The sequence below is a fragment of the Heteronotia binoei genome, chromosome 2, assembly GCF_032191835.1.
Source record: "Heteronotia binoei isolate CCM8104 ecotype False Entrance Well chromosome 2, APGP_CSIRO_Hbin_v1, whole genome shotgun sequence".
Taxonomy (NCBI): domain Eukaryota; kingdom Metazoa; phylum Chordata; class Lepidosauria; order Squamata; family Gekkonidae; genus Heteronotia; species Heteronotia binoei.
This window is the reverse complement of record NC_083224.1, coordinates 114255580-114271919: the sequence shown is the minus strand read 5'-3', so window position 1 is coordinate 114271919 and position 16340 is coordinate 114255580. Positions and strand designations below refer to the sequence as shown.

At 44.3% G+C, this 16340-nt stretch overlaps 1 protein-coding gene across 1 annotated transcript in view; it reads right to left on the bottom strand.

The window, feature by feature from the left end:
* The window catches only part of CIMAP2 (ciliary microtubule associated protein 2), a 29190-nt gene extending 25865 nt beyond the window's left edge, over window positions 1–3325 (bottom strand). The window contains exon 1 of the mRNA XM_060233325.1: window positions 3235–3325. Within this exon, the coding sequence (XP_060089308.1) occupies window positions 3235–3284 (50 nt within the window). The 5' untranslated portion in view covers window positions 3285–3325. The remainder of the gene's footprint in view (window positions 1–3234) is intronic.
* Between the last annotated feature and the right edge of the window lie 13015 nt (window positions 3326–16340).

Genomic DNA, 16340 nt, shown 5'->3' with positions numbered 1-16340 from the left:
AAACCTACTCAATCATCAAACAAATAACAAAATATGATAACATTTGAATCTAACTGCAAAGATTCCTAATAAAGCAACACAATACAGTGAGGCTGGGACTGAAGGGGAGTATCCATAACAGAGATAACCTCCTGAGCCATGGTAGGCATCATCTTGCTTTTAAAATATAAACATTTACATTTAACACATTACAATTCATTCTGGATTTTCCACCTGAAATAACTGATTCTCATGTAGTAAAGACATGTTATCTTACTTTTACTGCCTTTGTAATTCTACTTTCTGCATTGTTTACTGTAAACTTATTCTTAAACAGTTTGCTGTTTGCATTGTTTTCTAATACTGCAATCCTAGTCCTGTTTCATTGTTCTCCAAATGCCTTATGGTGTCTGGTTGCAACATATCCTGTAATTCCCCTTGACTCTCAGGAAGAAAGGCAGACTATAAAGTAAATAAATAAATTCTGGGCAGTGATGTACTTTAATAGAGCATTTTAAAGGTACTTTATGAATGATATTCTTAATTAATCTTCTGAAGAAATTCCAAACTTTACTGGAATGGTCTCTAAAAATAAGATCACTAACCTACACAAATATGTTTCATGCATAAACAAATGTAATTTCTATTTCAGGACCATCAGGTATGCTTTCTATTGTTTATGGGGATATTTTATTTATTTATTTATTTATTTATTTATTTATTTATTTTATTATTTATATCCCGCCCTTCCCAACAAGTGGCTCAGGGCGGCTCACAACATAAGAATTTGACATAAATAGAATTTAAGCATAAAAACAGTTAAAATAATTAATACATTTAAAATTTTAAGACATTTAAACCATTTAAAACATTAGGGACAGCAGACATCTAGTGTAACTACACTCAGTTTCCCTGTACCAGCTAGTCATAGGCCAGCCGGAAGAGGGTTGGCTTACAGGCCCTGCGGAACTGGGCGAGGTCCCGCAGGGCCCTCACCTCTTCTGGCAGCTGGTTCCACCAGGAGGGGGCCGTAACAGAAAAGGCCCGGTCCCTTGTAGATTTTAAGCGGGCTTCTTTTGGCCCGGGGATAACTAGGAGATTTTGAGTTCCCGATCTCAGTACTCTCTGGGGAACATGTGGGGAGAGACGGTCCTTCAGGTAGGCAGGTCCTAGGCCAGTGGCTGCTATCTGAGCCTCCATCGTTAAAGAGGACTCCAATAGTACCCCCAGGCTTTTGACCTTGTCTGCCGCTATCAGCGGCGCACCCTCAAAAGCTGGTAGGGGGATTTCCCTCCCCGGACCCCGATGACCCAAGCAAAGGACCTCTGTCTTTGCCGGATTTAGCTTCAGCCCGCTCAGTCTGAGCCACCCAGCCACTTCCTGTAATGCCCGGTCTAGATTTTCTGGGGCGGAGACCGGTCGGCCGTCCATAAGTAGATAGAGCTGGGTGTCATCAGCAAACTGGTGACAACCCAGCCCATACCTTCGGGCAATCTGGGCAAGGGGACGCATATAGATGTTAAATAACATCGGGGAGAGAACCGCCCCCTGAGGCACTCCGCAATCAAGCGTGCGCCTTTGGGATAGCTCACCCCCAATCACGACCCTTTGTCCCCGACCTTCGAGGAAAGCCACTGTAAAGCCAACCCCTGATTCCCCGTGTCGGCAAGGCGGCAGGTCAGTAACCGATGGTCAACCGTGACGAACGCAGCCGACAGGTCCAACAACATCAGCACCGCCGAGCCGCCCCGATCCAGATGCCGTTGAAGGTCATCCACCAGGGCGACCAACACCGATATAATGTATGCTGGGAAAGACAGAAAGCAAAAGAAGAAGACTGCAGATTTATACCTCACCCTTACAATCTCCTGTATCTTCTCCCCCCACATCCTGTGAGGTGAGTGGGACTGAGAGAGCTCTCACAGAAGTTGTCCTTGAAAGGGCAACTTCTGTGAGAGCTCTCTCAGTCCCACTCACCTCACAGGGTGTGGGGGGAGAAGATACAGGAGATAGCTATGGTTAACCCAAGGCCATTCCAGCAGGTGCAAGTGGAGGAGTGGGGAATCAAACCCAGTTCTCCCAGATAAGAGTCCACACACTTAACCATTACACTACAAGAGGAAAGGAAATGTCCCCTGTGCAAGCACCAGTCGTTTCCAACTCTGGGGTGATGTTGCTTTCACAACGTTTTCACGGCAGACTTTTTATGGGGTAGTTTGCCATTGCCTTCCCCAGTCATCTACACTCCCCCCCCCCCACAAGCTGGGTACTCATTTTACCGACCTCAGTAGGATGGAAGGCTGAGTCAACCTCAAGCCAGCTATCTGAAAACCCAGCTTCTGCCGGGGATCGAACTCAGGTCGTGAGCAGAGCTTAGGACTGCAGTACTGCAGCTTTAACACTCTGCGCCACAGAGCTCTTAATTCACTACAAGGAGGGGACAGCAAAAGATTAGATGGCTGGACAGCGTTACTGATGTAACTAACACAAATTTGAGCAGACTTCGGAGGATGGTGAAAGACAGGAGGGCCTGGCGTGACTTGGTCCATGGAGTCACAAAGAGTCAGACATGACTGAACAACAACAAAAAAATGTATGTAGTAGGGGTCTATGTGAAGGAATACGTTTGTTTGTAGCGTATGACTCCTGGGGATTTTATGACTTTGAAATTTGAACCAATATCAACATACATATCTTTACTTCATTTATACCTTGCCTTTATCCTCAGTGGGGCCCCAAAAGTTACTTACATAATTCTCTTTGTCTTTATTCTGTCCTCACAATAACCTTGTGAGGTAGATTAGGTTGAGCATGCGATTGGTCCAACATCACCCAGCAAGGGTGATCTACCAAAGGCTTGGCTTCCTTTTGCCATCCTGGAAATCAAAACTTCTAAGCCCTTGCACCAAATCTCAGATATCTGGAGGTACTACTGGAATCTCAAATACGATTACAGAAGTATCAGGAAAAGGTATTCTGAACATGCTCAGATGCACTCTCATTTTTCTTGCTTCACACATTCACGTTTGTTAAACCTTGGCATAAATTCTGCCCTATCTATAGAAATAAGTAAATAAATACAATTCAGGCTGTGATCACTCACACTAAATAATGCACTTTCAATTCACTTACAATGCACTTTCCAACTGGATTTTGCCAGTTCACACAGTGAATTGAAAATGCATTGAAAGTGCATTATTTAGTGTGTGTGTGATTGCAGCCTCAGTTTCTGGATCTTGATGATACTTTCCTTACCTGGCTGTTTGAGACCCAAATGGGGCTCCTGTAAAGCCTTTTGGTTCCATGCTGCATCCTCTGGGGTCTGGAATATAGGAAGAACTACTTTCTTGACGTGATGACAGCTAAGAATAGCTCTGGAATTTCACTGCCATGGCAACATCACACGCTTGAGCTTCTGTTGCTGTGGGAGGGGCAAGTGTCCAGGGCAGCCTGCTGTGTTCACAAGGAGGTATCACTGGTCCAACTCAGCATCAGAATCCCCATGGAAAAAATGGGACCTAGATGGGATTTAAGGCTTGTCTAGATAGCAGATTCCTCTCCAATTTGCTTGTGCTGTAGCACTAAACTATGAGTAGATAAAAGGTACCCCAAGAAGTACCACTGGTGAATACAACAAAAGCTCTTTTTAACTGGAACCTGTGTTAGGCTAGAGCCTAATCTACCATTTGGATTAGCATGGTGATTAGAACAGGGATTGGACCAGCCCACCCCATGTGATCTGTAGGTGTGAGGTGCCATGGCACCTGAGAAAGCCCACTCACATCTGTTTGCAAGCAATTTTTTACCATCTTCATAATACTTGGATGCTGATACCCAAGACTGAAAAATGTGCACTTTGTGGTAATAGTGAGTGGGGCCACATTACTCTGACAGTAACTGATGCCTCAGTTCTGATGTCATTGTACTGTATAACTTAGGCTAGTGAAGAGCAAGATTTACAGCCTTGTAGATTACAGATGTATGCTTCTGCCTCAACTCATGAAACCATCCTATCTGCACTTTCTTGTGAGGGGTGGTGGGCAGTGCCTGTGTTTAATGTCTACATGAATGTAAAGAGAGGCAGGAGGATGGTGCTGACCTTGCTGCCTATATGTGAGTACTACTGACAGGTCCTTTCAAAAGACAATAAAAATAATGGCAGCTGTACAGGGGTTTGCAACCAGCAGGGTTCAAGTTCTCAGTTTGTAGTCCACTGACCTGTAAGATGTTGCATCTCTTGCTGGGATAAAGAAGATGAAGAAGATATTGGATTTATATCCTGCCCTCCACTCCGAAGAGTCTCAGAGCGGCTCACAATCTCCTTTACCTTCCTCCCCCACAACAGACACCCTGTGAGGTGGGTGGGGCTGGAGAGGGCTCTCACAGCAGCTGCCCTTTCAAGGACAACCTCTGCCAGAGCTATGGCTGACCCAAGGCCATGCTAGCAGGTGCAAGTGGAGGAGTGGGGAATCAAACACAGTTCTCCCAGATAAGAGTCCACACACTTAACCAATACACCAAACTGGCTCTCCACACCACACCAAACTTGCTCATAAACCTATATGCATTCCATTATACTTGCTTCCCATGCTACTGGCACAGTACATCTTGGTCCTTTTGATCTGTTACATTTGTATCCCACTTTTCCTCTAAGTATTAAGGGTGGCAAACATGAAGTTTCTTCTTCATCCTCACAACAACCATGTGAGGTAGATTAGGTTAAATAAAGTGATATACCCAAGGTCCTGCACTGAACTACATGGCTGACTGGAGTTTTGAATTTGTATCTCCTTGGCCCTAGTCCAAGACTCTAATGGTTAGTGAATTAGGCTAGGGCCAAGGAGCTGCCAAACATAAGGCCCAGGCACCAGAACTGGATTATCCAGGCTCTTATCTGACCCATGAGCAACTGGTGTGAGAGGGGAAAGGCAGGAGGCTGCTCGGGGGGGAAGATGGGTGAGCACATGATGAGGTGAGTGTGGTTGAAGCTTTCAAGAAATAGAAAGGAAATTGCTAGAGGACAGGATTTTGAGGCTGAGGTGAAATAGTGTAAGGAGAATAGCAGCAAAGGTGGAGTAACAGGAGGCATGGTGATTTTTTCCTCCTGCCTACTCCAACCACAGCTCAGCGACAGTTGGCAAAGCCACTACATGAAGAGGTGGAGCCAGGCAGCTGGCTGCTGCCACACCAAATGGTGTGTGGGGCTAGCAAGAGCAAGTGCACAGAGTGATGGTTTGCCAATGAAGGGACAGGGCCAGCAGAGGAGGAGGGTTGGCACTAGGCCCATAGCAAGGGAGTGGCCTGAGGATTACTGGCCCTACCAATCAAATCTCTTTGAAACCATTATGGCCCCTCCTTTCAGTCCCCACACCTTGCAAGAGGTGTTTTGCATGCATTTGATGCTGCTTTGCAAAGACAATAAACTTGTCTATTGTGCAATAAACACATGCTAAAGAGATGCAATCCTTATCTATAAATTTTGAAGGCCAGAGGCTCAATCTTGAGTCAGTGTGAAAAAGGGAGGGGACCTACAGTGTCAGTTGCCAGCCAACTGGAGGAACATTATACAGACCAAACATTTGTATTTGTCTTCATTATATCTAGATGCAGGTGGGCAACCATGTTGGTCTGAAGCAATAGAAAAAAGTAGGAGTCCAGTAGCACCTTTAAGACTAACAAAGCTTTGTTCAGAATGTAAGCTTTAATATGCATGCATACTTCTTCAGACAAAGAATGAGGTACAGTGAGCAGAGCTACATATAGCTGGTGGGCAATTTCTGAAGTATGCATGCACATGAAAGCTTACATTCTGAATAAAACTTAAAGGTGCCACTGGACTCCTACTTCATTATATCTGTAATCATTAGTGTCTTAGTGATACACCAGAAACATTAATAGTAGCATTCATTATATAGGTAATGGTTAGCATTTTTAAAATAAACTTCAAACATCTTTTGACTTGCCTGCATTACTTATTCATTATTTTAGGTATAATATATTTAAACAAAACATGTGCTCCCCTAAATGAAAATCCTGTCTGTGCCCCTCCCCCCAATGAAAAATCCTGGCTACTGGCCTGGCTGGCACAAGGATTAGAAGGCAACTAGACTGTCTTGTACATGCTGCTCTGAGTGGAAAGATGCCCTAGCTTCAAAAGTGAGTGTGAGTGGAGGAGTGAAGAGGAAAAGGAGCACCACTGTCGCCACCATATGTCTGAACAGTTATGGAACTGGGAGGCAGAGGTTAGTGTTGGGGGGGGGAGGGGCGATGGCAACCTCCCTTTTCCCTCATGCCTGTTTTCAGCCCATGAAGGAAAAGGGGTCGCAGGAGAACAAAAAGGATGCCCTGGAGATTTTGGGAACAGCCTTTCCATCAGGCCTTCCTCTCAGCCCCACTGCTTCTGTAGGAAATGCAGGAGGGATGAGAACTGGCAGCAGGGGGATCTGGGAGAACCAGGTTCAACCCAGCCCTCCTGAACCAAGAACCTGTCATCTTGGTCACCCAGGGTCAGTTGTTCATCTTGGACCACCTAACAGGAGTGGGGTGGTAGTGGTAGTGGTGAGGATGGGACAGCAGAGGGGGAAGTCTGGTGTTCCTCCTTGAGATCCTCAGAGGTAGGATGGAGGAAGAGAGGGAAAAAATAGTGAGAGATGGATTGTAGTGGTTCTCGGCTGCTGAGGCTGGGTATTAGGGGGGAGATTGATGAAAAACGACAACTGATTTCACATTAGGGGTTTGCTACAGTTTCTCTGCGGATTTCTTTGTTCCCGATCATTTCTGCGGATTTCACACCATTTCTCTGCTGTGGGGTAACTTCGGGGTGACTTCGCGCGTAGCTCCGCAGCAATTTTTTTGCATTGCAATCAAATTGGCATCAGAAGCCTTTTTCTATTTTTTTTTAAAGCCCATGCTTGGTTGTATTATTGGGTAATAATGTAACAACGTAACCTATGGCCCTTCCCCACTGTTTTTGCGGGCTAACTAAATCACGTGTGGTGTTTCAGCCTCACTATTGGCTCAAGCATACCTTAATATTGGTGGTAGCATCCCCCATAGCCATTTCTACTGTGATATCACCACTCACAATGGAGAATCTTGATACGGAGACTTTGGCGTGCATTTTTTCTATGCTAGAGGTACTTGTTCTGTGTCTACACGCAGCAAGGCAACTCACCAATGCACATGCCAATAGATCCCGGAGGTGAAGGCGCAATTTTAGGTCTCTAGTCTCATCGTCCCATAGCGGCATTGGACTGCCTAGAATGTGCACTTGCCTCAATGTGCTTCGTTGGCACTATCTTGCAGGCTTGCGCTTCTCACCCAGGTATTGGGTATACCCACTTAGCATAGGTTGGTGGGAGAATTACGTGCTTGCTGTTTGGAGTGATGAGCAATGGATAACACACTTCAGGATGAGCAGAGGAACGTTCCTGGAGATCTATTCCGTTGTTAAGGATAAAATGGACAGACAAACAACAAGGATGAGGTCTCCTGTCCACTCCGAGAAACGGCTCGCTGCAGGAATCTGGTACCTTGCTAATGGAATAACCTATCGTCTGGTCAGTGTCCAGTTCGGCATCGGCGTGTCCACTGTTCATGGAATAGTGATGGAGGTTTGTGAAGTCCTCAAGTCCCGCTTGTTTTCCAAGGTCGTACGTCTTGGTGATGAGATTGGAAAGGTATGTGTTTTTTAAAAAATTTTCCTTGCAAGTTTTGCATTACAACGCTATATCAGTTTCCAAGCTACATTTGCATTATTACGTTACAATTAAATGCCGTATAGGAGTTCCCATCGATAATATGTGGTGATTGTATTGCATTATGCTGACAACCGGTACCTGATCCACTCTGTTTCATTATTCAACAGATTATGTATGGCTTCGGGAAGCTTGGGATGCCTCATACCATCGCAGCTGTAGACGGCACGCCCATACCGATACGCGCGCCTGGGAGAAAATTTGATGGATTCGGTAATCGAAAGGAGTACTGCTCGGTGATCCTCCAAGAGACGGTCGATCACACAGGCCGGTTCATTGATGCTGAGGTTGGGTTCAGTGGCAGGACCCATGATGCCTTTGTTTTCGCGAACAGCAACCTGTGCTCTGCCATGGATTCCGGAATATTTGTACCTGGAAATCCACTGGTGACTATGGGCAACGTGAGGGTCCCCCCGCTTGTCTTGGCAGATGGAGTGTACCCACTGAGGCCTTGGCTGATGACTCCATTCAGGACACCTACAGGGGCCATCCAGAAAATTTGAATAAGAGGCAATGCAGGGCACGGAACATCGTAGAGCGGGCTTTTGGAAGACTTAAGGGTCGTTGGCGTGTGCTACTTTCAAGACTCAGTGCTCAGCTTCCTAACGTTTTCTCCATTGTCATGCATGCGTTATCCTTCACAACCTATGTGAAGAAAAGGGGCATGAGGTTGAACTTCACATGGCAGAGGTGGAAACAGCATTATGCCCTGAACCAGACGATGATGACTGCAGGGCTATTAACAGGAGACAATTAGAGAGGGGAAAAATTGTGCGCAATGCTGTGGCTGAGTTTATTTACAGAAGACGTAGGTGAATTCTTAGATGAATCTGTCTCACTTAACATTTTGCATTTGCGCAGTAACGTAATTACGTGATAACGTTGTTTAAAATGTTTTTTAAATTTTCAACTTCTTGAAATAACGTATGCTTCCACATAATAAAGTTGCTGCATCATCTCCTTGCTACTGTATTCCTCAATACCTTTAATAAAGAATGTTGTCTTGCCTAAAACAATACAATAGCATTTTAAAATCATTTCTAGGGGGGCCAAATCTGTAGTCTGGCCCGCTGCATTTCTTCTGCTTCTGTCCATCTGCACATGCGTTGCATTCTGATTGGATAATTCAAAATACAGGGGGGTGGCTGATATCTTGCTTGGTCGAAACTGCATTGTTACGATACTACATAACAAAAATGGCTGTCAGGCGGAGAAGAGGCACGTTCTGGCAGCGGGAGGAGGTCAACGCAACGCTTGATATTGCAGAGAGGAGCGGCCATGTGGGGGAGCTTATGTCAAGCACCCACATGGAGACAAGGGCTATTTATGAGGCCATTGCAAGGAGGCTGGGAAGGAGGGGCTACAACAGGGCCGTGGAGCAGTGCCGGTCCAAGTTTAAGAGGCTTCGCTGTGACTTTATGGCGAGTCTGCAGGCCTGGGGAGGAATACCGAGGGCGTCAGGGAGAACACCCTATCATGACAGGATGGTGTGGTTGTGGGAGCTAGCAGGGAGACCGCGTTGGGAGGATAGGCACCATGATTGTGAGTATGATCCCAACATAGTAACAATCACCCCATTATTACTGCTTTAAGGCATAAGTGCTATGACAGAACCCTCTCCAACCCCACTTCTCTGTTATGATATTGCTCCTATTAAAAAAAAGGGGCCTAAAGTTTGCATAGCAATTCCTGTTCAATAGCCCATGATGGCATGGGCCAAGCTTACACTCACCAATGTAGTGGTGATGACCCTCAAATTATAAGTTAACTTACAGGACTCATTAGATGCATCTTAGATGCTTCAATGCTTATGGGAATGCATTTTGTTAACTAATGGGTAGTCTGCTGTGATGTAAGATGCCTTTGGCTGTGTTCTTGCATTGGTAGGCAGAGGCAGTCATATCAAGTATCGTGGTTGGATTGTAAATCCCTGTTCTTGCATGTATGAGTTTTCTTCGTTCCAATGTCTAACACTGCTTCCATCACATATAACAGTTGACACCTGTCCAAGAGTGCCATTGCTTGGGGAGGATGCAGAGGATCCTCCAATAGAAGACCCTGCAGTGCCAATGGAGGGGCATGCTGGCACGCTGCCTCACCCAGCCTCCACTGCTTCAGGTGATGCACACTCAATTCAATAAATGTGGCCATGTTCAGGCATGGGGCAACATAATATATGTTACAGCAACCAGATGTTGAATCGTGATGGCTAATAATTTCCCATTAATTGTGGCAGTATATGACTGACACCAAGTGCTTAGCATAACTTTCTTTATTGAGCAAGGGAGGGTGGGTGAGGGGTGGAAGAAGGCATTAAGTAAAGCATAAAGGAAGGAGGGAGGGCAAGCATGAAGCGAGGCACTTAGTTAGGTCATGACGGGAATAAGTAAGGCAGAGAGGGTGGGTTGCAGGGAGGGAATAAAAACACTGGACTGCAGTGAAAACTATGGCTGTCTGTTAGTATGCAGGCTATCATCATGTTCAATCTAAGTATGCTCATACAATATTTGCAGAATGCATGTTCCTCAAGTACTAAATATGTTACGTGACACATCTTAGGTGAGACAAGCCCAAGAGGCGAACAGGAGGAGCTGCAGCGGGCACAGGGAGCAGAGGAAGACACTCGCATGGAGGCTCCAGAGGTGCTTGTGGAGGAGATTCCCAGCAGCCAGCAGCGTAAGTTGTCAGCAACTTCTGGTGCTGCAGATGGAAAAGACTGGGCATGGAGGAAGAGGTGGAAAGAGAGTAAATTTAAGTATTACATTATGCCACATATAATGGATAACTTTGATGATTATATTAGTAAATTATTTTCAGTAACATTTAATGATGGTGAATGCCTGCTTCTGTACCAGCACTAAGTGCTCCCTTGCTGAAAGGCAGTGAAGTAAGCCATGCTTAATGAAAACACTTGTTAATAATAATAATAATAGATTTTATTTGTATCCCGCCCTCCCCGCCTAGGCGGCTCAGGGCGGCTAACAACATTTTATGCATTTACATTGATAGATAAAAACTTCAAATTTAACAATTAAAAATTAAACATATAAAAACCAGTTAATAGAATTAAAATACATAATTTAAGTTAAATTAAATATATCTGGCAGCAATAAAGATATTCTGGCGCTGGTTCTGCCTGTTTAAATAGTTCCAAAGTAATATAGATGGCGGTTCCTTTGTTCACAGCATTCAGCAGTCAATGTCAGTATACGCTTGTTTAAAAAGGACGGTCTTGCAGGCCCTGCGGAACTGGTCAAGGTTCCGCAGGGCCCGCACTTCCTCCGGAAGCTGGTTCCACAGTGCAGGGGCCGCAGCTGAAAAGGCCCGTGCTCTGGTGTTTTGGAGCTTGACCTCTCTCTCTGTTAGAGCAATGCATTCCATTGTGACAATTGGCTTAGATGGAGGGTGTTCTTTCATTGCAGGGGCATCTGGAGGAAGTTCATAACAGCGCGTCATAGGCCCCGGGGAGAACTTTATGGCTTCATTAGAGTGCCTAGAGGCCCTGTGCAGGTCTACATGTGAGTGCTCACTAAAGTTATGTCATGGCCTTCATTTGCATGTATTACACTTACTTGGTTTCCTCTTCAATTGCAGTCGCAGCGTTCAGTAGAATAATGGACAGCATTGAGAGGAGGTTGCGCCGCCTTGAGAGGGAGCAAAGGGCGATGCTGTCCAGAAGAGATGCAGTGGAAGGGGGTGGGGTTGTTGGGGAATAATTTGAGTTGTGTTACAAATTTTCACCATCATGCTGAAATAGCACCAGAATGTTAATTTTAGAAAATTTTAAATTAGACTGTTTAAAAGTAGCTACTGTTTTTAAATATTTATTGTATAATTTACTGTATTTGATGTTGTTAGCCGCCCTGAGCCTGCTTCGGCGGGGAGGGCAGGATATAAATAAAATGTTGATTGATTGATTGACAAATAGTTCAATATTTAATATTTTTTACTGTTTTATTAAGAGTTTAATGTTAAAGTTTATAATATATGTTTTTTGAAGTCACTCTACGTCTCTCTGGTATGTTGCCATTGCACTGAATTGGTTTTCAGTCCCACATAGTGTGATGTGAAAAACATAACTTTATTAAATTTTTAAATAACGTTATAACATAGCAATAGTCAGTAAAACGTGAAAATTACAACCAAACAACTGCATTTTAGGAATGGGTCGCCCTTGCTTTCAAGCATAGCAAAACAAATTTTACCTGCGTTAACAACAGTGAAGCATCAAGGAAAGAAGGGCTATAAGTTTTAAATTTGTTTGATGAGCATTCCCTCTGCAAACCAATAAATAACATTGCATGAAAACACAACAAAATAACTTAACATTATAGCAGTACTTACATCAGTAATTGTTCCAGTGCTATTTTTGTGCCACTGTCAAACCAAGCTTCCCTGCAGTTATCCTTATATAGCTGTATGGAATTTTGATTATGGCTCAAAATAGACCCGCTGCTTTCCTGTGCATGATCTTTTTCCCCCCTACGTGAAGCCACAGCGGTGTTACTTGTGGAGGGAGTATTGCCCAGGAGGCTCTGACTCTCAGGCATAGTGTCTTCTGCCAACACTGGGTAAGTTATATCTGATGGCAGTGTTCCCTGATCCTGTTTGCAGTCACAAAAAACGTAGTTGCTGATGTGTGACAGATGGCAATGATGCTCCACTGCCTGCTATATCACTGACCCTTGTATTTGCCCTACTGCCCTTAATAATGTCAACTAAATTGACTAGCAGACCTACGGCTGCCTTCATCACATCTACAGTTTTCTGAGTTGACTCATCTGATGCCTGTCTGTCACGCTCACCCTCCTCTGCTAGGACAGAGAACTTTTTGTTTTCAAGCGTTACCAGGCTGTCAAATCACTCCATGGCATCAGCATGTTCAGAATGACTTTGATTCATCATTTCGGTGGCCACTGCATTCAGCATAGCAACCCTGCATTGCCATTGTGTCTCATTTTCTATTTTCTCATCTTTCTTTTGCGGTCTTGGTGATACCGGCCTCTCATCTCCTGAAGTATCTGAAAGCACAATGAGGCAAAACTTAGCTTGGCGGAAGTGCTGTGTTCCTATAAGTCATGCTTGAAAACATAAAATGTGGAGTAATCACCAAACACATGAGCATACCTCCTTCCCCTCCTTCCTGTTCCGACAGGACAGCTTCACCTTCTTGCCTTTCAGTCACGCAATCCTCTTCCTCATCAACATCATCGGAAAGTGGCACAGTGCTCCATTCTCCACCTGCTTAGGGATCACAAATAGAAGTGTCAGTTAAAGTAATACTTTCTAATGTATCTTGTTCTGAAAAAAAACCAATTCCTTTTTAACCCACTGTGAATACATAAAGCAGTCTCCTCAATGCCAATTATTTCTCCACCACACATTGTTCTGAGTACATAACATTGCCGTATCAGGGTTATACCTGTTAAAAGTTCAGCGTTGCACATTTGGATTTTTGTCATAGTCAATGCTCTTAATGTATAGGAAAGGTATGCATAGGCCACATCCATCATCTATCATTGGTCTGTGGAAGACAGGACTGCGTGCTGCACTTACCCCTCATAGACTGCTCAGTGAAACCTGGATCTTCCGCACGCAGGCTTTGTTCATCAAATGTAGTATGACTAGTCACACAGCTGGACCCTATAGAAATGTTGAGAAATGAATCCTATTTAGGTACTGCAGGGAGGAGAAATAGCAGCAGCACACAGGAACCATCACTGTAGTTTAATGCTTTGAGGGTTTAGGGCTAACAATTAAACAACCATTTCACCAAAGAGAGGGGTGGGCGGTATTGATTTTCCACCTCATCATTACTGTCTGTTTTAACACACACACCCCACTGTATCATAAGGAGCCCTTTTTAAAAAATAATAGGGAGACGTTTCAATGCAATTAGAAGTGGAGAGCAGTCCCGAATGTTGGTTTCATTGGGGGTAAAATAGGGGGGTTTATTCAAATAAATTGATGGTCAAGGAACACCACGTGGTCAAGAAACTCACCTGGAGTGGAGTCAGGGGTGTCAGTGCTGAGATCTGCAGTGTTGATACTCTCAAGGTCCCTGCCAAACATGTCCTCTGATCCTGGATTAGGCATGTTCTCCTTGTTTGCCTTATAGAACTGCATTTTATAGCTTTTCTTGAGTACTGTGGGTCGCACGAACCTATTGTTCTTAAGGATGCGGTCCAGCACGTTATAGTAAGGGCAGAACACTGGGGATCTTCCAGTCCGCGTGTTCTGGGTAACGCATCTTTGATAGTCCCCACGCAAGCCCTTTGTTTTAGTGCGGCACTCAAGAGCAGACCTTTTGTGTCCCTGGGCATGCATTTCCCTAGATATTCTCTCATAAACATCAATGTTTTTGTGGCTAGCAGCGAGCGCCTTCTGTATCTTCTCCTCACTCCAAATGGTCAGCAAAGCTTCTGTTTCCCATGCACACCATGAAACACCACGTGTGCCCATAGGCTTGCTGCTTGAAGCCATTGCTCACCTGTACTGTACTGTACTGTTGTGTGTGCGGTGGAAGAGACTGCAAGCTATGCAATGGCGTCTGCAGCTTCCAACCCCTTCTTCCTCTCAGAGTTCTGTTCCACTCATGGAAATTATGATGACAGCAGGGAATCGCAACCTGATTTGTGGCTTCAACGCAAAGCCTGCCACCATTGGCCAGCTAGCAGTGAAGTGGGCGATTCTCTGATCCTTGTGTAGGAGTCACAGTCCTTGCGAGATTCCTCAAACCCCCCCACCACCAGGTCAGCAAACATACACATGGCGTCAAAGTAAACTTATGAGCATACTGAACCTTACATTCCAAGTGTTATTGGCGTTAAATCTGCAGTTGTATAGCACACTGCCTTAATGTGTTGTAACGCAATAACAATAGTATAAAATAGTAAAAAAGTAAAAATAAAAGCACTGGAGAAAAATAAGGCGAGCACATTTCACTATGTGGATGGGTACTGTAGACCAACAGGACTGCCCACCTTGTGCAACCCTCATGTATGCATATATTACATAATGCATGCGCATTCTGTGGTAACATTGTAACGCAATTACAGAACATAAAAATAATAATATAGAAATGATAGAATAATAAAGGAGGCACATGTCATTAGGTGGATGGTTGCTGTAGACCATCACGACTGCCCACTTGGTTCAACCCTCATGGATGTTAACTGGTATAATGCATTGAATGGCATGAATGCGATCGATTGGATTGCGAAATTGCGGAATTGCGTTGTAACGCAATCAAGTTAAGCTTTAAAAAAATGGCGTATAGAGAGGACATGTCAGAGGTAAACTGCTAGGTTCTACGGCTGATGATTTTGCTTGCACCATCAAAGGGAGAGGGAGTGGGAGGACTAAGGCAATGGTGGGTAACGCCCCCAGGAGCTGTCGCTGCGGAACAGGATTGATTTTCCCACTGAAAGCTCTGCGGATTGAATCCGCAGGTTTTTGGAAAGTCCGCTGAAATGAGCATCCAGATACTGCAGAGTGGAAACCGTAAAGCCGCAGATCAAAACGAGGATGTGGGGCAACATGTGCGAAATCCAACAAATGAACCGGAGAAAAAAGGGATGTCACTGCAGTTTAAACACTAGTGCGAAAATGGTTTACCTTATTTACTTGCAAGGAAGATTACTCCTCTTCTAAAAGAGCTATATACACAAAAAAGTAACTTATTTGTATAGAAATGTAAGATACTTCTCCTTTTATGGTATCCCTTAGCAAAAACCTAGTCTTGCATGTGATTTAATGCATTTACTGGGGCTTTTGTGGGTTCCCCAGTAAATCAGTTGCTTTCACCCCTAAGAATCAATTGCTTTTGTTTGTATTTTGAGTAAAAAAATAATATCATTAATTGGGTTTACCTGTGTCATTTATAAAGTTTATACCTCCAGTACCTAGCAATACATTTTATGGCACACATGGCCAGCCAGACAAAGTAACATTTAAATCAGATCCAGCCCTTGTAACAAATGAGTTTGACACCTAGAGTCTAACCACTGCACCACACCACACTGCACCACACTAACTCTCTGAGCACCTACTAGATATGATGGGCACAGAAGACTGCTGACTGACTGTTCTTTGTTACACTGATCTCTTGCTAATGGCTAAGTGGCTCAGTTTTCCCTGAAACCAACCTTCAGAAGGTGACAGCCATTACAGCTTGAGGGAAAGTATCAGTCCCTGGAACTTATGAAGAGCCTGAGAAACAGTTTGGAGTTGGTTCTAAAAATGGGCATGAACCAGCCGATGAACTAAAGTTCATCATGAATTTTGGCCATTTTGTGGTTCATGAAGCAATGTTCGCAAACTGAAGAACCAGCATGAACTTTCACAAATTTTGATGCGGTTCATGATGGTTTGAGAGGTTCACGAAAAATAGCTGTTTGGTTTAAATGGCTCATAGCTTTAAAAAGTACCAAACAAAAGCCACAGGGAGCAAAAAGTAAGGGTTTAAACTTTAAAGGGCTCACAACCCAATATGAACAGGTTCCACTTACAAACTGGCATATCAGTTTGTGATTCAGTTAGTCCCATCCCTAATTGGATCTGCAGTTCTGAAAAGGATAAAGAGAGAGACTTTATAGGGAGCCA